The sequence below is a fragment of the Pseudonaja textilis genome, chromosome 2 (genome assembly GCF_049901715.1).
Source record: "Pseudonaja textilis isolate UNSWEBS1 chromosome 2, rPseTex1.2, whole genome shotgun sequence".
Classification (NCBI taxonomy): domain Eukaryota; kingdom Metazoa; phylum Chordata; class Lepidosauria; order Squamata; family Elapidae; genus Pseudonaja; species Pseudonaja textilis.
In genome coordinates this window covers 23,453,823-23,476,239 of record NC_141991.1, presented here as the reverse complement: position 1 = coordinate 23,476,239, position 22,417 = coordinate 23,453,823, and the positions used below count along the sequence as shown (strand labels likewise).

General features: G+C 38.3%; 1 protein-coding gene across 2 annotated transcripts in view; it reads left to right on the top strand.

Annotated features, from left to right (window-relative positions):
- Positions 1-3,674: 3,674 nt before the first annotated feature.
- ACOX2 (acyl-CoA oxidase 2) overlaps positions 3,675-22,417 on the top strand; it is a 30,432-nt gene continuing 11,689 nt past the window's right edge. Inside the window, exons 1-10 of one of the 2 annotated variants that reach the window (XM_087923554.1) lie at positions 3,728-3,838; positions 4,659-4,729; positions 9,602-9,779; positions 11,619-11,781; positions 12,591-12,742; positions 15,272-15,379; positions 16,574-16,693; positions 18,195-18,310; positions 19,463-19,635; positions 21,768-21,930. In XM_087923554.1, the coding sequence (XP_087779680.1) occupies positions 9,620-9,779; positions 11,619-11,781; positions 12,591-12,742; positions 15,272-15,379; positions 16,574-16,693; positions 18,195-18,310; positions 19,463-19,635; positions 21,768-21,930 (1,155 nt within the window). In that variant the 5' untranslated portion in view covers positions 3,728-3,838; positions 4,659-4,729; positions 9,602-9,619. Of the gene's footprint in view, positions 3,839-4,658; positions 4,730-9,601; positions 9,780-11,618; positions 11,782-12,590; positions 12,743-15,271; positions 15,380-16,573; positions 16,694-18,194; positions 18,311-19,462; positions 19,636-21,767; positions 21,931-22,417 lie in introns of both variants that reach the window. The other variant, XM_026721649.2, reaches the window with a different exon arrangement.

Below are 22,417 nucleotides of genomic sequence, written 5' to 3'. Positions count from 1 at the left end.
CTCAGGACCATATGAGTTGGAAACATACAGAAGAGGCCTTCATTCTGCAGTAGATAGACAATGGCTAAAATGATGATAATGATGATGAGTTCAGTAGAGTGTATAAAAATCAAATTGACTATATTATTGTGAAAATGAATTGGTGGAGCTCAATAACAGCACCAAAGACTCGGGCAGGTGCTAACTGTGGAATAGATCACGAACTGCTGACATGCAGGCTCCAAGTTAAGTTAAAGAAGAAAGCCAAACAGTTTCTAAAGTATTATTTTGAGCATACACCAACCATTTTGAAAAAGAACATCAGGAATCACTTTTAGGTCCTGTACCACACTGATAAGAAAACCAGAGGAATTATGGAATTAATTTAAAGAAGTTGTTAAGGTTGAATGGGAAGAGAGACTACCAAAAATGAAGAAAGAAAAGAAAGCAAACTGATTGTCGGAGGGGAAAAAACCTGTGGAGAGAACCAAAACCAAGAAAAACAAAAATCCCAGAAAGGAACTTAGCACAGAATTTCAAAGAGCTGTAAGAAGAGACAAGAAGCAGAATTACAGTATCATCTGTAAAGACTTTGAAGATGGATATAGACATGGCAAAACAAGGAAAGTCTTTCGAAAGATCACTGAACACAGAAGGAAGCTCCAGCGTCAACTTGGCATGCTAAAGGATGTGAATGGACAGATAGAAATTGATAAAAAGGTATCAAAGGAAGATGGAAGGCAAATACTGAAGCACTATACAGTAGAGGTGCCAACATCCTAGATACTTCAGAAAATATTCCTTTAGAACCTGTATTACTAGAATATGAAGCTATATTAGTATTCTGATCCTTACCAGGTTGGAAGTTCGCAGGAACTGATGGACTATTCACTGAAATATGGCAAGGAAAGAAGAATCACTCAAGGTTTTAATCAAACTATCCAGCAAATCTGAAGAATGACACTGTCAGGTTTCCAGCAAACATATTCAATGAAATCAAAACTCCAAGGCAGGCATATTCCTCAAAGCATAGATTTATTAGGCATGTCATCTTGGCACATCTGGGGAAAACCCAACTCTGAAGGACCTGAGGCTTCTGCCACCCAAATCACAACCCCAAAGTTCTTTCATTCTGGCTGGCTTTAGTTCACACTTCTCCAACACCTAGTAGGACGTCCTTGGCTCCCACGGGAAAGAATGTTGTTTTGGCTATAAATCCCCAGCTATCTCTATCTCCCCCACCTCACATCCCCACAGCTCCAACTGGCCTTGCTGTGGCCGCCCTGAAGATGCTCCCAAAATGGCTTCAGCCCAAAATGGCTTCAGGGCTGATAAAGTGGCCAACAGATTGGAAGGGGTCAATTTACACTCCTATATTTAAAAAAAAGGAGATTTAACAGAGCACACAAACTGTTGTACAATATCCTTAATTTCACACGCTAGCAAATTAATGCTTAAGATCTCCCAATGCAGATTAGAGTCCTACATGGAAAAAGTAAATTCCTGACATACAAAGTGGTTTTAGAAAAGGCCAAAATATTGATATGCACCATGTATTATTTGGAACATAAAAAGAGAGAAGAAATTGTGTTTCTTGGAGAAAATCTATGTGATCCCTAGGAATCAAAAATGACTTGACAGCACATAATAATAATAAATACACCGTGTCCTCAAATTCTAAATCTGTAGAGTACTATTTGAAAGAATCAGTTCTGTGGGAAATTATATAGTAATCTTGCTTTTAATGTGTACATTCTTTATTGCTTAATCTCTCAGTACACTTGCTTATCTTCAGAGCCATAATATTTCAAAGGAATTATGCTAATCACTGTTTTATTTTCCAACAATGGGAGTTACCAGTATATCAACGTGTGAGAAACTCCAAAGACCTAACTTGCTTAATCATGATATGCTGAATAAATCCTAATTGGCTCTTTCTCACTGAGATACAAAGCCATAATGGTTTTACCACAACGGGCAGAGTCACAACCCCAAACTAAACAAATCACACATTACTTATAATGTACTTATATGTACAGTAGGGATGTGTGTGCGTGTGTATATATATGTATGTGTAGAATTCTAGTAGCAGTTGGACATCACTGGAATACTTTGGTTTAATTGGTTGGAAATCTCTTTCTATGCAATCTGTACAACAGGTCTATATAATTTGTGAATTTCCAGGATTATGCAATGTTTATCTTTAACAAATAGGTATATCCTCTAATGTTACATACTTGACATCACAGACCATAACATTTTACCTGGGGGATTCTGGACTTCAACTCCCCAAATTCCCAAACTAGCATGGGAGTTGAAGTCCACACATTTCAAAGTTGCCAAGGTTGAGAAACGCTGGGCTAAGATATGCTGGGCTTAAATTTGGGACTCTCCAGTCCCCGTCCAAGCTTGATTGAATCTTGCTGGATGATGTAATTTTCCCAGGTACCATATGGTGAGATGGGTAGAGCACTAATCCTATCATGTCCTGAGGGCATGTCTTAATCCCATCACCCTGGAGCTGAAGGGGTGGACAGGGAGCTGCAGGAAGCTGCTTGGTCTTTAAAAACATGTTTCTCCTTTTCTCATCCAGGGAAATATAACCAGGGGTGGGTTTCTGTCAGTTCTGTCCACCTCTGTAGAACTGGTAGCTCTGAAGAGCAGCAGACATAGAACCGGTTCTATGTCTGCTGATGTTTTTGCCCACCCGCCCAACCGGGCTCTTATCTTAACCCTGTCGTATCCCACCCCTGAATATAACATTCTGCCTTTTTAATATTTCCTAGAATATTCCGTTCTTCTAGGAGAGGAGTGGATGCTAACTTTCTACACTTCCTTCCTTCCTTCCTTCCTTCCTTCCTTCCTTCCATCCATTCCATCCATCCTTCCTTGCTTCATTTGATTTGTTAATCGCTTACAAGATTCCTTCCTTCCTCCTTCCTTCCCCTTTTAAAAGCCTACACCTTTTAAATAAAATGTATTAGTCTTAAAAGGTATTACCAGACTCCTCCTAATTTTTGCCTGTGTAGTAGTGACTGCAACATTTTATTTTAATCCTTTTCTATGTAAGGCACCCACTAAACTATCTGCTAAACCAATCTTTCTTTCTTTCTTTTCTCTTTTTCTTTCCTTCCTTCCTTCCCCCTCCCCTCCTCTCTCACCTGCCTTCGAAAAAAACTGCTCTCCTTTCTTCCCTCCTGCACCTGATTTTTTTTCTTATTCGTATCAATTTCATGTATTCATAACTATGTTTATTTATTTAATAATTGCTTGACAATATGTATGTATGTATGTATGTATGTATGTATGTATGTATGTATGTATGTATATTTATGGTATTCAGCTTTGTTCGGGTATTTTCCCGAACAAAGAAACAGCTGTGAAAGTCTGACTCACAGACAAACACTATATAGAAGCCTGATGATGGCAGATGAGATTCTGCCTAAACTTTCCTACAACTTTAAAAGCACAACTACAATGACGTGGGAAAATACCCAAACAAAGCTGAGTACCATACATGAAAGTACCCACGAAAACTTAAGAAAATGTGTGTGTGTGTATGTATGTATGTATGTATGTATGTATGTATGTATACATACACACACACACATCTCTCTCTCTCTCTCTCTCTCCCTCTCTCTCTCTCTCCAAACTAGTTACTGTAACTTGCATTCCCTCCAGAAGGAAGCAGTACCGGCCCCGCCAAAGAGAAAAAAAAGGAGAAAGCGGGGAATCATAGAGATTAAAGGGCAGAGAAGAGAAGGAAGTCTGAAAGGGTTACTCTAGCGTAGAAGTTCGAGCGAGGGCAGCGCGCTGGGATTTCTTTTTTGAAACGCCGGCAGGGTCGGTCGGGTCCGAGGTGAGCATTCAAGCCGAGGCAAAACGGGGGACGGGTCTCTTGTTGCCGTTCACTGATCGAAAGGAATGGAAATCATTTATTTTCTTCTTCCCTGAAAGTTTCTGCGAGGGATACTGCTGACTTTCCAAGTTGACTCTTTTTTTTTCTGACGTTTCTGGGTGGGCTGCCTTGGTTTGTAAGGTTAGGGATGAGGTTGAAAACTTGAAATGAGTTTTCACGCAGATATGAAAACGGATCTGCTTTTGCAGAGCTGTCAGCTCGCTGGCCGGAGTTTGACCGACACAAGGTTGACAACACTTTGCAAGGCATAAAGCTGTGAAAAAAAGGCTTTCTGGCTTCAAGGGAGGAAATTCTACCAGGATTGCGATTCGAGGCACACTTCCCTGATAGTTTGTATCTTTGGAGAGTCTGTGCTGAGACAACGCAATTTTTTTGCGTGCTAAGACGTAAGACCAGTTAACTTGATGGGATTTATTTAGAGAAAAACTCCTGTAAGTTTTCATTCGAATTATGCCTCTAAAACTTCCCATGAATTTGTGGCTGAGCTACCAACATCATAACTGAACCTCCCATAGGTTGCCTGCGATCTTCATTTCTTTGACGACTTTTAATTCTTTTTGACTCTTCAATTTTGTTTTACTGTAATAAATTTATTACTGTAATACATTTCTTTTCTACTAAGTTGAAAGATGGCCTTTTTCTCCTCTCTGGGCTTAAAACTTCATTTCTGTAAGTAAGCCCCATTCAATTCTGTGGGTGTCTTCTAAGGTATTTGAGATAAGTGACACACTCCTTGACTTATGCATTTCTCTCTTTTGAGGTTGTCATGTTGGAATAAGTTGTACTTTCTTTTCCCTAACTATGCAGAAGTTTGAACAGCAAATGTAAGAGGTAACTGGCAAATTGCCTTGACACGGTTGTGTAATGATCGGGATTGAATGTAGTTTAAAAAGTCAAAATGGTGGTTATAGTAGCTTCGGCTCTTTTTTGTGTGTGTTGCATGGGAGACATATATTAAACATTGATAGAGCTTTGATCACTCTGTCAGGATACTGATTAAAGCCTTAGGCTAGAAATTGAACATCTCCATTCATTCGTTCTTTCCGTTTTTCCCTAACTTTACAATTTCACAGAAGGCTGTTAAAAGGAAGGATTTTGAAGTTCCTGTGAAGGATAGGTGGAGTGTAAATTAAACAATACACAATTAAATTATCAGTTGTAGTTAGATGAATTATCATTTTAATAGAGACCTTACATTTTTTTAAAAATAGATTTTGTTGCTGAAGTCATATAATGATGAAAATTTAAAATAAAGTATGTCTTAGGATGTAGAGTGGGTGATATCATTATTTTAGCCATTGTCTATCCACTGCAGGTTGAGGGCCTCTTCCACATATTTCCAACCAATATGGTCCTGAGCTTTCTTTTGCCAATTGGGCCTGCAATACTTGTTGATGTCCTCCATCCATTTTGTTTTAGGTCTCTTTCATGGACACTTTTTATCAAGTGGCATCCATTTTACGACTGCCTTAGTCCACCTGCCATCAGTTCTTCTTGCTATGTGATCAGCCCATCTCCATTCCCATTCTTTTACTTTCTTGATCATGTCACATAGTTTTGTTTCTTCTCTAATGCAGGTCTTTCTATCTTGTCTTATGATGCCGAGCATATATCTTTCCATGGCTCTTTGCGCCACTCGTAGCTTTTGTATGGATTGTGAGGTTAGTGTCCATGTTTCACTGGCATATGTTAGAGCAGGAGGTGATATCCAAAAGGCTTTATTTTTCTTCTTTCACCTTGAATATTTGTCTTTCTTATAGTGATCTATTAATGTGTTGCATATAGCACGGTGCAAAGGTTAACTTGTGCAGTGCAATGCTTGTCAGGTGGTATGAGATGGCTGACAAAAAAAAGTAGCAAGCATTTAAAGATGACAGTTTTTTTTCAGTGGCTATGCTTCACAATACTGTCTTTCTGGTAGTCTTTAATAGGAAATAATATTTTCCACTCAGATGTCACAGAAAACATGAGCTGAAGTGTTTTTCTAAAATTATACAGGTTATCAGACAGTATTGTGAGGGTGTGAACATGTATTTTAGGAAGCTTCCTAAAAAAAGGAATAGAATAGAATAGAATAGAATACTTTATTGGCCATGTGTGATTGGACACACAAGGAATTTGTCTTGGTGTAAATACTCTCAGTATACATAAAGAAAAGGTGCATTCGTTAAGAATCAAGTGCCAATGTGTAATCATATAAAGATTCCTAAAGGCAAATAATAAGCCGGAGTTTGATTAATAATGATTTGTTAAATAATCCACAATTAAACAAATCCACATAGAATGCCAAGCCAAAATAGAAATTTTTTAAAGCTGGAGATTAGTTTAGTTTAGATACATAGAAGATTAAGCTAAAAACACATTTGAGCCAGGCTACAGATTATGTTATAGTTTAGAAACAAAAATCATTTGAAGATGGCAGGATTTCAATATTTCCAACACATAAAGAAATAGAACATGTGATGAACTTCTGATGACAGTTTTTGGAGGCAAACATACGGAAAGGAAGAAATTGCAATGGAATAAGCAATGGAAATACACATTGAAAGCAATGCTGTGGTAGCCATGAGCATGACATGCAAACAACTAGTGTATTCCACAGTATGATTTTGCTTAATCTCTTGTAATCCCTTCCTTTCCAATCTTTCCATCCAATGAGTGAAAAAAAGAGGGAATGAATTACCTGTAGAAATTTGCAAACCCTAGGAAGCTTTGTAGCTGTCTGCAGGTGCTAGGAGGCTACCAGCCTAGGATGGCTTGTAATTTGGCTGGGTCCATCCCTCATTTGACACTCGGTAGCCCAGGTAGTCTAGCTAATTCACATTTTGACAGCTTGATATGTGGTCTGTTCTTGGTCTCAGTGTAGATGAGGATGTGGTCCAGGTAGACAAGGACCTCCTTATAGAGGTGCTCATGTAGCACCTTGTTTATTAACTGCATGGACAAATAAATTCACTCACACAAAGGAGATACAGAAATTCAGGATCTTGTGCAGTAAAGATAGTCCTCTGCTATTAACCATTCATTCAGTGTCTGTTTGAATTTACAATGGCAAGTGAACAAGGACATCTATGACCAGTCCTGGAAGTTGTGGCCATTGAAGTGTCCCTGTGGTCATGTGAATCAACATTTGCAACCTTCCCTGCCAAGGAAGTTGGCAGGAGGTCGCAAATGTTCAATGGGGAAGCCAGCAGGAGGTTGCAAATGGCAACCATGTGATGTCACCACCCCCATCCTTGCAAAGCAGAGCAATATAGAACAGGACTAGTTCATTCATTTGCCATAAGTTGGCATAATCAGTGATTCATGCTTTACAATTAGTTGACTTAGTCAACTGCCACTGTTAACCGAGGACAATTGAGGACATTGTGTAATGAATTATATGATGAAAAACACAGCATACTCAGAGTGTATGTTAAGTTATAATATCGTTATTGGTCACAGTTTGATAGATAGAATACTTTATTGGCCAAGTGTGATTGGGCACACAAGGAATTTGTCTTGGTGTAAATACTCTCAGTATATATAAAAGAAAAGATACATTCGTCAAGAGTCGAGAATCATAAGGTATGATACTTATGATAGTCATAGGGTACAATAAGCAATCAAATCATACTAGGAAACAGTCAATATAAATCGTAAGTATACAAGTGACAAAGTTACAGTCATACAGTCCCAAGTGGGAGGGGATGGGTGATAAGGAGTGATTGGAAGATTTAACAGTAATAGTAGTGCAGACTTTGTAATAGTTGAACAGGGTTGAGGGGATTATTTGTTTAGCAGAGTGATGAGGCAATTATTTGTTTAGCAGAGTTACGGTGTTTGGGAAAAAACTGTTCTTGTGTCTAGTTGTTCTGGTGTGCAATGCTCTATAGCATCGTTTAGAGGGAAAGAGTTGAAACAGTGTATGTCCGGGATGTGAGGGGTCTGTAAATATTTTCGCACCCCTCTTTTTGACTCGTGCTTAAACATTATGCACTCAAACATTTTTGTTTACTCACTCTGAATTAGCCCTGTTGGCAAAGGGTTAGGGACAGTTGAGATGTCAACATGCTTGAATGGTGAAGTTTCTCAACATGAGGTCTCTTACAGTTTTGCTTTTAATCTCTTGCCAACAATATCAGAATAACAGAGTTGGAAGGGACCTTGGAGGCCTTGTAGTCCAACTCCCTGCTCAGGCAGGAAGCCCTATACCATTTCAGACAAGTAGTTATCCAATCTCTGCTTTAAAAAGTCCAGTGTTGGAGGAACACCTCCCTTTCCATGACACATCATAATATATCAGTTTTCCATTGACCATTACTGACTGTAGGAGATGAGAAGCTGAGCCTGGGGGCAGGGTTAAACATGTCATCATTTTGGAATTACTACATTCCCTTAAGAAACCCAAATCCAGCTCCCTTCCCCTTGAATTCAGTTGACCATAGGCAAAAGTTGCCAATTTGACTTGACCATTAGTAGATCGTTTTCTTGTGTATAGGTAGCATGTAATAAACATTTAGTGCTTTGAAATCTGTTCCTGTTCCTTGTTACTTTGCCAGACACTGGTCAGCTGCATAATAGTTGTTATCTCTGGTATCTGGTATCCTGACTTGCTCATGCTTTCACTGATGTGACATCTACATTTTTCCTTGGGTTCAAATTCTATTCATCTGTTTCCCCTACTATGTCAGTTCTTGAACGTTTTGGAGACGTTTCTGATCTGTGATTGAATAAAGCAGAATACCTCATAAAAGCACTGCAGTTATAAATACAACATCAATTCTTTGATGAGCTCGGGTTATTTTGGGCACATAAAAAGTGGACCGTTTCAAGGCTTTGTTCAAGGACTGTGCAAATCACTCAATTTTGCAAACTGAGTGCAGCCTCCCCCCACCCCACCCCGAACCTGTTGATTGAAGCATTGAGATGGCTGTACCTTTTGAAACTTGCCTTGGCCATTTCAGGTCCTCGCCACATCATCTAAAGCATACAAAGAATCTCTTCAGCAGCTTTATCTGAGAGGAACCGCCTTCTGTGCCTGCAGAGGTTTGCTCAGAAGTAATGGAGAGAGTCCTAAAATGGCGGCTCCAAACCTTCAAGAGTTTTGGCTTTCTGAAATCTTCAGGTAGTAGATTTGGTGAGATGCTTTGGTTGCTTCACAAAGCATCTCACCAAAGGATTGGTACAGATGGAGCTACAAAAGTGTATAGATCTTTCGCACAAAATTTATCAGACCCTTTAACACCTTCCTATTCGCACAGTATAAACTTGGTGGCAAGTTATTGCATCCTTGATCTGTCTGCAGTTTCCTGCAATGTTTGGAAACAATTCTAAGGCTGAGATCACTATAATCCTGACCATTTAAAAATTATTGATTTATAGCATATAGAAATGTCATGGCTGATTTGGCAACTGTGGCTCCATATTGCCAACAGAACATAATAATGCTATCGGTTATCACAATGAACAAGCTCATTCCTGGGAGTTAAGTAAAATATATCAAGTCAAATAGACCCTTGCACTGATAGCACAATCTAGAGAATGATTGTTCAGAATAAATCCCACTGTGTTTGAAATTAGTTATACCCAGATAAAATTGTTTTGACACTCTCCTAGACCCATTTCTAAGAAAGCCTCCTTTCTATACTCAAATTGTTGATTAGGTACATATTTTTAAGAGATCTCAGAATCTAGATAACTAATTTTGGTTGCTTTTCACAGGTTCTAAAGTATTCAAAAATGGAAGCAAAGAAAGCAAATATATTTTCACCAAATTCTCTGGGACAAAATGTGAACCCTGATCTGGACATTGAACGAAAAAACATCTCTTTCTCCATTGAGCGCCTTACTAATATACTGGATGGCGGAGCAAACAACACCAAGCTCCGGAGGGAAGTTGGTTAGTACATAACTCAAAAGAATTTGTGAGAAATTAAATTTTTATTTTGTTTTTTTTATTTGACACCCTACATCTCAGTGTCTCTCTGTATCCTATGTCTTTCTTTCTCTCTATCCTATGGACATCTTCCATCATTGCAATACTGCATAAGTTTGTTTGTATGAATGTTTGTTTTAAGATTGGAGTCATCTCTTTGAGTTTAAGCTACAGCAGCCAAAAGAAGCAGCAAACAAAACAAAAAAACAGGCTAACTGCATTCTAGATAGTCTTTGGAATTTAGTTTATGAAATTATCCTTTTTAAAAGAGGAAAAAAATAAGTCCCTTGATCAAGGAGAAAACCACACACACAAAAAAGTATGCATTCAGGACACAAAAAGAAACTGTATCTTGATTAGAATTGAGGGAAGAATTTTTATGTTTCTGTGGCTGAAAATAAAAATATGTGGTTCAGCATTAGAAAATATATTTTACATTCAGAAGATTCCAAGTTCAGTCTAATCCAGGAAGACTTTGTTCTGAAATTCTGAGCATACATAATTATGAGACCTAAATTACTTAGGTTAATTCAGCATTTCTTAGAAAATCTATGAGTTTTGCAACAAATTATCATTACACATATTATTTTTATATTTTCAAGGAGATATATAATATCACAGCATTCTTAGTGGTAATAGTTATTTCTTTGCCCTATGATACAAAATATAATCCGAAATCTAATAGTTACAAATTTCTTCGGTCTGCTATTTGTCCTTCTCAGACCAAGGCTGAAGAATAGATCATTGGCTGTGACATATAGATGAAATAAGGTCCTTTTTAATTATGTTGTTACTTGATGAAAACTTGTGTAACCTTTTGCAATACAGTAATTGGCTTGGCTCTTACATATCATTGTGCACTATGGTAATTTATTCTTTAGTGAGCCAGGTTATTGTAATAACTTCATAGTTTATCCTTTAGTAAGCCACTGCAACTATCATTTTAAAAATAAATTAAGTCAATCTTTTTGATACATCTCTCAAATTAAAAAAAAAAAAAGAACATTCATCCTTAGAAAATTGTGTATGTTGAAGTTAGAGCTCACAAACTACATTACAAATAGGGGTCTCCAGTCTTGGCAACTTTAAGACTTATGGCGAATTCTGGGAGTTGAAGCCCCCAAATCTTAACACTGCCAAAGTTGGAGTCCCCTGCATCTGCCTCTTTCCCTCCCTCTCTTTCACTCCCTCCTCTGTGTGTGTGTTTAACTCTGAGTCAGTTTTGTCTCCTGGAAACTGTCTGGACAAGTCCCTCACTTTACTTGGCAAGATTTTTGACAATAGTTTGCCCTTACCTTCTTATTAGGGCTGAAAGAGAGTAACTGGCCCAAGGTCACCCACTAGCTTCAGCCTCAGGCAGGACTAGAACTCAAGATCTCCAATGCCTCAACCATTACACCCAACAGGATATCATTAAAGTCAAAGATATTATAACGTAATTTTTAGCTGTAGTTTACGTCTTCTTCACTGGTTTACTCTTGGCATTAAGTAGTGCATCCTAAATAAACTTGGCCAAACTGTGTTTCATCTTTTTTGTGATTTCTTTGCCATCATATTGGACTTTTTTCCATTCAAAAGTACTTACTGATCAACATACAAACATTATCTGTAGAGGCATCTGTTTTGGAAGTAGCAGCTAAGCTTTCCTCCAGTTTAAAATTGCAAAAACAACCAGAAGTTCCTACAGCTTTTGCAATGCTCCTGGGAATTCTTTATGGCAGAATATGAGGAAACTAACTGAAAGATGTCGTCATGTTCTTCCCAGGTCACCATGTGTTGAAATAATGCTTATGTATTCAACAGAGGCTGTGCTTGAGGCTGATCCAGAGTTTAGCCAAGAAAACCAGTATTTCCAGAGCCAAAATGAAAGATATGAAAGTGCTGTCAGAAAAACTGTTTACCTCTCCCAAAAGATGGCTAAAATGGGATGGATTGAAGATGGCCCGGAACAGCTCTACTGCTATAAGTAATTTTAATTCGGTGGTATATTTTTTTTTCTAAATCAGTTGGTTCAGAAACACATGTGTATTCCTTAACTGATTTGGAGAATTGCAGTTGTCACCTCATGTTACAACCCACGTGACCTACTGAAAGTAGTAGAGTTTACATGCCTAGGATTGCAATGTAAAACTAATTATATTACTGGAAGCAATTAGGAATTAATTTTGCTTTCTGCTCTGAGTATTTTCTTCGAGCCTGTGTGCAGAGATGATGAGAGGGACAGATGCGGCTTTCGAAAAGGGTTAGCAAGATTTATCCAGTGGTTTGGGTTATGATTTTTAGAAAGGAGAAAACAACATCTAGAAATAGATCTCACTTATGGAACAGAGTGGTATTCAGCAGGTTCTGACCAGTTCTGGAGAACCGGTAGCGGGAATTTTGATTAGTTCGGAGAACCAGCAAATACCACCTCTTGACTGGCCCTGCCCACATCTATTCTTCGCCTCCCGAGTCCCAGCTGTTTGGCTGGGTCTTCTTTTGTTGCCCTGCACAGGAGAACGGAGCTGGAAAGCAGGTTAGTGGGGTGGGGAGGGAATGGGATTTTGTGGTAACCTTCCCCCAGGAGTGGGGAGGGAATGGAGATTTTACAGTATCCTTCCCCTGCCACGCCTACAAGCCACGCCCACCAAGCCATGCCCACAGAACCAGTAGCAAAAAAAATTGAATCCCACTGAACATCTAGCCCTCTCACTGTCTCACTGTAATGAATTGTATATTGAATATGCGTTTATGAGTCATTGTCAGGGGATGTAATGGCATCTGTGTTTTTTGCAGGTTTCTTGCTGAGGATTTGGCATTTAACATACATGTGGTCTTTATGAAGAGTATTTTGGCTTTAGGCACTGATGAACAGATCAACAAATGGATTCCTTTAGCAAAAAAGTTTTTTATCATAGGGACCTATGCCCAGACTGAATTGGGACATGGTAAGCATCGTGATCCAGATATCTGATTTCATAAACTCTAAGCCAAAGATTCATCATGTGCCATTACTTGATATGAACTAATTTACACACACACACACACACCACTTAACACCCAGGAAGGCTGAAAGAAGCTGGATTTTTTTTTCTCAGTAGGACTTCTATTGGTCCTATTGAATAACAAGAGACAGGAGAAATTGCTCCATTTTGTGGCATCTTCAGTTGAGTGCTTTTTCTTGTTTTCACATACACAATGAGGTTGCATTAAGAGGATGACCTAAATGCAAATCAAGTGCTCTAATATTCAAGTTGTTTACTGAAATGTTGTGGAGGAGGGTCTAAGTCTAACGCTTAGTGATTCTGTAGTGGACAGTACGAGAGCAGCAGCCAAAGAAATGGTTTTGGTTTGCTCAATGGTGGCAAGATATATGGAGATATATGGAGTTCAACCCCATATTCTGTAAGATATATGGAGTTCAACCCCAGAATTCACCAGCCAGCAATGTTGGGAGTTGAAATCCTCACATCTTAAGGTTACCAAGGTTTTACTGAAAGTGTTAAAGATGGACCTGGAGGTGGGATCCATTTCCTTGGGGCTGAGTAAACCTTTAAAAAGAATAGCAACAATTTCGCCCCATCATCTCTATCACATTTCCTTCATTTCTGACTTGCAGTATGCTGTAAAACCTGTTTTTGCCTATTTTCAGCATGCCGTAGTTCCACTGGTCAAGATAAATCTGATTCTTAAGAGGGCCTACTGGTTGGTGCTTGTGATGTCACATTTCTACTACATAATCTTCATAGCAAATCTTGCCTCGGATTTTTATATTATTATTTAAACATTATACAGCAGACAATATAGGTACATAAATCTGACTCTGTGCACTTTTTGTTGTTGTTTTAAATGAAGCAGAAATGTATTTATGCTTGCTTAACTGATTCAACAAGCCTCACTCACCCTTTGTGTGAGAGTAATAACTAACAAGAACAGTAGTAAAGCCCATGATAGTATGACCGTTAGTAGAATGTTACCTCTTGATTAATCTTCAGTAGCTACAGAAATCTCTCGATCTGATTTTTTTAACCTAGTTTTTACCACTTATTACACAGATTTAAATATAGAAACATGAAAAAACTGACAGCATAAAAAGACACCACAGTCCATCAAATCTGCCTTGAGTTTCATTTTTTTAAAGAAAAGCTCTTGTTAATACAACTATTTTTCATTGGTTATTGTTTGTGGTTATATTTTGGATTTGCAGAAGCTCTTGTTAACATGAACATTTTTCATTGGTTTTCATTTATGATTTTCTCCATTGTTGCATGGCCACTTCCCTTGTCAAATAGTATCCCATCATCATCATTCTTCACAATCAATTGCAATGCAAATTGTGTACAGAAAAATAGTTATACAAATAGAATCTAACTCCAACCCTAAAGAAATAAATATTCATAATCTCCATGTCTTCCAGTCAGCTGGCTGTAAGCACTTGAGAGTAACCCAATGCTAAAGAAATAAATATTCATAACCTCCAGGTTGTCTAGCCAATTGGGCATAAATACTTGAGAATAACCTAATGCTTAGGTAAAGAGGCCTAGCAATTGATCACACCAAAACAATACAATGTATTGTATGTATATATATAAAGTAGTTCTACATTCTGGATACTGTCAGAGCAGACTTTTTGCTTAGTTAACTTTTAATACAAAGTTCTTCAGTTCAATTGTCCTTTAAAGTCACTGAGCAGTATGAGGCAATGTCTGTCAACAGAAATTGGAGCAGAGTCCTTTCTCCAACTATCTATTATGTCTGGTCCCTAAGTAATTTTATAAGTCCACCTGGATAGGCACCCAGCCTTCCAGCCTGTAACTAGAGAATAGGTGCAGAATGTTGCTAATTTTGTAACAGGTTCAAACCAATCTTTTAGGCCAAAGCTGTGGTCTCTGAAGGATGGAGTAGAAAAATTTATCATAGTAAGCTGTTAAACAAATTAAATCAGCCAGTGATTTTATGATTTTGTATAGATGTTTTAGAAACCTCATATTTATTGATGTGCATTTGCATGTGCATGTGTTTTAAGAATTGAACTAGAAGTCCAGACAAAATGAGATTGTCATTCAATGAGTTCTTATCCCAAACTCAGCTCTACTCCCAAAATTATGTTAGGAAATATTAAACATAGAATAGAATAGAATTCTTTATTGGCCAAGTGTGTTTGGACACACTAAACATGTCTAAAATATTACAACCTTACTTTTAACGGAGATCTTTGCAAGGTTGGAATTAGTTCACAACAAGAGAAACTTTGCACAAATTTCATTCCTGGAGAAGACCAGCTAAGATTGCCAAATCTTGCTAGCAAAGGTCTATGGAGATTCTTAATCATCCAAGTCATGGTTGTCCCAAAAGTGCTTTTTCAAAAGGCAACTGGACTTTGAAAAGGCACTTTTGGGAATAGTTGGCAAATATTCAATCTTCTGCTAGTTGTCGGGTATGCAGAAAATGGTCTCTTTTATCTTTTTGTTGCAAAGGATCTAATCTTCGGGGCTTGGAGACCACAGCCACGTTTGATGTGGCTACTCAGGAGTTTATCCTAAACACGCCAACCTTCTCTGCCATGAAATGGTGGCCAGGAGACTGTAAGTATCAAGCATGCCGATGAATTGGAACTAAATGGAAGGAATTGCTAGATTCATTTCTTCTTTTGTATAAGGTTCTGCCTCGCCAGTCTTCTGAAGAAAACAGAACTCTTGAAACAAAAGCCGTTTCAAAAGGAACTTTTATTGGAAAATAGTAATAGCAAGAAGGTATAGGCAGGAACTAAGGTTTTCCCGCTCAAACTGTTGTATTAAACCATTGCAAACAGAGCCCCTCCTAAAGTCCAGTCCATCATCAAGCCAATCCCAAGGTATGAAGATTTATGAGAAACTCAGGCCGAGAAGGTGATAAATGCCTATTCCCAAAGTAACACTGCCATTCTCCTCCAGAGATGAGATAAGGCAGATAGCTCGAGGCCAGAGGTGCTATTCAGCAGGATCTGACCTGTTCTGGAGAACTGGCAGCAGAAATTTTGAGTAATTCAGAGAACTGGCAAATACCACTTCTGACTGGCCCCACCCCCATTTATTCGCTGCCTACCAAGTCCCAGCTGATCAGCTGGCTCTTCTTTTGTTGTCCTGCACAGGAGAACAGAGCTGGAAAGCAGGTTAGTGGGATGGGGATGGAACGGGGATTTTGCAGTAACTTTCCCCCAGGAGTGGGGAGGGAATGGACATTTTACAGTATCCTTCCACTGGAGTAGGGTGGGAATGGAGATTTTGCAGTAACCTTCCCCTGCCATGCCCAACAAGCCACACCATGCCCAACAAGCCATGCCCACAGAACTGGTAGTAAAATTTTTGAATCCCATCACTGCTTGAGGTACAATCCTTTCCCCCCTGCCAAGGTCCCAAAAGTTACAGCAAGGCAAAGCAAGGAATAAAAACAGAGACCCCATACAAAGATCCCCCCCAAGCCTTCCCTCTCCCATCAGAATGACAGTGTCCCTATAGGAATCTATGGGACCCGCCATTTTATTTCTCTGCAGCCTTTATGAATGTGAAGGCTAGAACTTCCCTGGTAGAATCATTGTTCATTGAACACATTCCAAAATGAGTGAGGATGAAGCAGTGAACTTTTCAAGTCAATTTCAAGTGTTTGGGTCTTGTCTTCTTTATGACAACTTTAACAATTAATTTGAATAGTTAGTGAGGTTATATAGTAAGATATTCTGAATATTCTGGACCATTGTTTTTAACCAGATGATAACTTCTTTTCTTCCCATCTTCTTGCAGTGGGACGGACTGCAACTCATGCTGTGGTTTTTGCTCAACTTTATCTGAAAGGACATTGTTATGGCATGCATCCATTCATCGTACAAATCCGCAGCCTCAGAGACCATTCTCCAAGTCAAGGTGATGTTTTTATGAAGCTCTTGAGAAGAGTAAGCTAGGAGTCTTTCCATTCTCCCAGACACCGAAAGAAGAAGCCACCCTCAACCAAAGAATGCTAAACTCTCTTTTTGATATATCTAGAATCTTCTTAGCTAGCAATGTAAGACTAGTCTGTAATTTCCTAGGTCTTCGTTTTTCCCTTTTCCGAAGACAGAGTCAAGATGGGCTCTCCTTCAGACATCTTGCATTTCACCATTTCTCCTGGATTATTTATGGGTTTGGCCATACCATTGATTAATTCCTTCGTTACCCTAAAGTGTAATTCATCCCATCTTGGAGATTTAAATGAAGAGGTACATCCTACCATGTTTCTAGCAATTTGAAAGAATCAATGTTGCCTCAACACATTGATGTTTTTGGTTCCCTGATGAATGCCTTTAGTTGAGAAAAACTAAACCCATGTAAGAATTAAATAGCTCTGGCTGAGGTTTCTTTTTTGGTTTCCCCTTATTTTGAATGTATGTAAAAAAAAGCCCTTTTTGCTCTTCATAGCATCTTTTGCTAACCTCAGTTCATTCTGTGCTTTTGCTTTTCCGAAACCATCTCTATTATTCTCGGTTATATGCTGGACAGGTAGTCAGTGGTGATATGCTACCAGTTCAGATCGGTTCCACTGAACCGGTAGTAAAAAAAAAGCTGACGATCAGCTGAGAGGAGGAAAAAAGATCTATCCTCTCAGCTGATTGGTGCTGCAACTCTCAGCTGGTATGAGGAAAGCTGCGCGCGGTGTTAGGCAAAGCATGCCCACCAAGCCATGCCCACCGAACTGGTGGTAAAACAATTTGAATCCCACCACTGAGTTACAACCATTATGAAGCTTGCCCATTACAGTTGTAAGTCATAATGGTCGTAAAACAAGTTGGTCATGTGACCAATCTGATTTTATGAACTTTTTTGCAGCAGTCATTAAACAAACTCCATTGTTCACTATGGCATAGTTTGGCTAAAACTTGAAACTGCCAATTTTGGGCAAAACTGTCATAAAATGAGACCATGTGACTACAGGATGCTGCAAACAGCCATGAATGCGGCCATGTTCCTGAGCGCCCAAAGTGCGGTCACGTGTTTTTGTGGGGGGCAACGTTGAAACTTTGGATCTGGCTCATCAATTCCCTTTTTTGGGTCTAACTTCAAATGGTTGCTAAGCAACTGGTCATATATTGAGGATTACCCACACTTTTCCTTTTTCTCATATAGATTCTTTCCATACCTAAAGAAAAATGAAGGAATGCAAGAAAAGGAAGCTTATTTCAAACATTTTCTCTTTTTCTCTCTCCAAACCACCTAACTTCTTGCTCAACTTTTCCAGTGGTGGTTTTTAATGTTTTCCCCACAAAGCCTTCCAATACTTTCCCCCTTTTGCATTTCTTTTAACAGATTAGTTTTGTATTGCAATTGTGCAAAGGAAGATTTCCATTTTATGAAATCATGTTACTCATTGCTTTTTTTTTTTATTCCTCAGGAATAACTTTAGGGGATATAGGTCCCAAAATGGGCTTTGAGAATGTTGACAATGGCTTTCTCATCCTGAAGAATGTCCGTGTTCCAAGAGAAAACATGTTGGCCAAATTCTCTCAGGTATAGATAGATAATTCTCATGTATTCCAATCAGTTCCAAAGTAGCAAAGATCATAGAATTCTGATACCTGGTTCAGAATTTTGACATAGTAAATCTTCCCTTCCCTTCCCCTATTTGTGTAGTAGTAGTAGTAACCAGGGCTACAGAAGGTTAAAATGTAAAAAGTTGAGCCCTGCAAACCCTACCTACTATTACTACTAGTATGGTTTGCACAGTCAGCCATATGTTTGGACTGGTTTGGCATCTTTATCGAGCTATCTAGTCCTTCCCAAGGATCTGTGCAAGGCATGTTTTTAGAGTTAAAGGCATTGTTTCAGGAGTAAGCTGTTCCCAGCAAAGCTGCCTTTTGCAATTGACTGGTGGTGATTTTGTCAATGACAAAAGTGTTCAAGCAGTACTCCAAAGGTTTTGGGGATTTCCACCCAAGGAACCTATTATTAGTGGTACTACCTTTGCTTTCTCTTGCCACAGTCATTCTACTTCTACTTACAGGTCTTTGCATTTTGTTATTTTCTCCAATTATTTCTGAAGTCAATCATCAAATAAATATATGACAATATCACATTCAATTTAGACAGCATTTGTCAGCCTAGAAATATTTTGTCAAATAACTAGTTTTGATTTTCCTTTTAAGCATAAAGTAAAAAAGGAACATCAAATCATCCAGCTCTTGTAATGAATTTACCTTTTTAGTGTTACTTTGGGGAGGAGTGCCCCAAAGATGCTTTTTCAAAAAGCAGCTAGACTTGGTTTCTCCAGAAGCTTCTTGGATGAGAAGTAAAACGTCTTCAAGGAAAAACAAAGTCCATTTTCTTTTGAAAAAGCACCTTTGGCACAACCATGACCTGGATAGTTGAGGATCTCCACAGACATTTGGGTGTGGGGGAGAGCTGTTACTCTCTAGCCAAAGTACACTTTGGTTCACATTAAATTACCACAGTTCACCCATAATTTTCATATAGGATGAAGAAGCAAAATTGGTCTGTATCTACTTCTCAGCCGCAGTCCCCACTGGCAATGTTGCACTTTCTTTCTCATACTCACAAAATATGCAGGATTGTAAGAATAAATTTTGAAAATTATTTTAAGTTTTTCTTAATGCCTATCAGCTCTGTTCCCCAATACCTTTGCCTTTAAATCTGATCTTCCAGGTTCTACCAGATGGTCAGTATAAGAAACAAGGATCTGAGAAAATCAACTATTTGACTATGATTGTGGTTCGGGTGAACATACTTCAGAGTTCAATTATTCCCTGTCTGATGAAGGCTTGTACTATTGCTATCCGATACTCCGTGGTGCGTCGGCAATCTGAGCTAAAGCCAGGGTATGATATGAAAGGAGAGAAATGCTTCTGTCTGAATGCTTAATTTCCCATAGTTACACATACACATAACACTAATCTCTTTTTACAATATCGTTTTAGATTTTGGGCAGGGATAGGAAATTGGTACTGTTCTGTATGTTGCTAGACTATTTCAGCACTTATTCTGAACCCTAGTGCCTAGAATTGTTATAGAAGCATTATTCTTCTGCTCAAGCATGAGAAAATGGTTTTAGAAATATTTGGGGGAATCCAGATGCCATACAATCTGATTTTCCCATAATCACAATTCAACTCTCCCAACTTCAATCCATGTTGCTATCAAAGAAATGTTTTCCACAATATATTACCATAAATCCAGGAAATCACTCAGCATTGATAACTTAATTTATTTAATTCAATCAACATTGGTGGGTTCTGTTGTTGAACCCACCAGGCACTAATTTTTGATATGATTCTTTCTGACTGAAACAAAGCAGTCACTTTTATTTTTAAACGGATCAAAATCAATGAACCATGGAAATATAAATACAGTACAATTTGCTGTCAATCATGGGAATAGCAGCTTCAATTTTTTTCTTAGAAAGAGATGTATTCACTGATGCTTAGGCAGCATTTGGAGAAAATTGCTCAATCCTAAATCATTGTTTACACTCTTACAATTCATAAAATATACTAAGAAGCCTTAAAGGTTTTCTTTCCTTTCTTTCTTTTTTCTTTTTTTTTCTTTTGTAGCCTTCGTGGAATTGAATGCAACATTTGATTTTTTTTTAATTGCTATGGATGTTATGATAGAAATTGGAGAATCTACTGATAAATGGCTGCTTTATCTTATTATTCATGTCCTTTGTAGCATATCCTGTTTTGGTTCAGATTTGGCTATGCTGGAACCCAGTTTGCTATTTCTGTCACTATAGGGAGTTAGGTAAAAATGTGTTTTCCTAGTTTTTAATTGGCATTTATATGCTTACATAGATTTGCCAAAAATTTGACAAGAAAAATTATGTTTAGGTGCATGAAAATAATGTAGTCATTGTATCTTGTTTTAGACCTGGAATTAAGCTCTTTACTAACTAAATGTTCTTATTGCAACAGCAATTTGTCATAGATCAGTTATGGCTGTTAAAGAATTTAGTCCTTAAGAAGAGGTTTACTCCACAAAAGCTGTTACTGGATGATCAAATATTAAAGCAAACATTACCTAAATTTGGCAATAGACAGTTTTGGGGAAGATAAAGGATGTATTTATTTATATCCCATTTTTATTATATTGATCAATAATTTGAGGCAGTGAAGATATTAATACTTCTTCCTCCTCCTATTTTTCCCCACAATAATAACACTGGGAAGTGAGTTGGACTCGACTATGGGTGTCAAACACGATCACATCATGTGACAACTTGGGATATATCACAGTTTTTTCCTTTTGCGGAACTGGTATGTGTATGATACATTCACATGGATGATACAGTCTAAGAGCCTTTGTGGCACAGTGGTTAGAGTGCAGTACTGCAAGCTACCTCTGCAGCTAGCTGCCTACAATTTGGCAGTTCAAATCCCACCAGGCTCAAGGTTGACTCAGCCTTCCATCTTTCCGAGGTGGATAAAATGAGGACCCAAATTGTTGGGGGCAATATGCTGACCATGTAAACTGCTTAGAGAGGGCTATAAAGCACTATAAATCGATATATAAGTCTAAGTACTCTTGCTATTCAGCCTGCGGGCCACCGGTTTGACAGGCCTGGAGGGAGTGACTGGTCATCCAGTTGATTTTGCATGCCTAGGAACTAGAATTCACAGTCTCGTTTCTGATGACTTAACCAGTACCCCAACCTGACTATCTGGGATGAGGGAATTCTATTGGAGGACTACACTGTATCACCCATGGCCAGCATGTCTCATGCTAATCTGCAGGTGAAATAAAGAAATGCAACTTCACTGTAACTGAAATGCTCAATCTTTCCAATTTCTTATTTTGAAAAAGAAAGCTGAGATTTTGTGGTTTTCACTAACTTTGCTATTGAAGGCCAAAAGTGTAATCAAGTGAAAATAGAAAGCTCCTTCTGTTGTGAAGATAGTTTGGAGATATGTGGGCAAGCCTGCCATTCATCACCTTCAATATTTCTTTTCCTCAGTGATCCAGAGGTTAAGATTTTGGACTATCAGACTCAGCAACAGAAGCTTTTTCCTCAGCTGGCCACTGCCTATGCCTTTCATTTTACTTGCAACTATCTGCTGGAGACTTTCCACAGATGCTACAACCAGACCCAAGAAGGAAAATTTGACTTGCTTCCAGAGGTAATGTGAAAGAGAAATATAGCATCTTCTTGTGTAGAAAACTTTTGGCTCATTTCATCAATCAGCAAAATTGCTCTTTGCATATTCACTCAGAAAAAAAAATTCATGGTCTTCAGTAAAAATTACTCCCAAGTCAGTTGAATTGGAATGTGATCTATGTCCTACGTCTTGAGAATCCAAATAAGGATGCTTAAGGATGCTTAAAATATTGTATATCTATAAAATAGGAAAGCCCATATATTTTAAACCCTTATGCAGGCACTGTAGTCAGACTTGGTAGCAATTCTTGTTGTTAAGAATAGTTTTAAGATACATGCTCTTTATAAATTTTATAGATATCATATCTAAAAATGAAAAGATGGAGCAATATGATGTATTTAACAGATGTAGGCTTAGGCATTAATTTTGTATCATTATTATTATATGGATCCCTTTTTTTCTTTTGGTTTCTTTTTAATTTAGTGCATACATGTTATCAACAGTACAT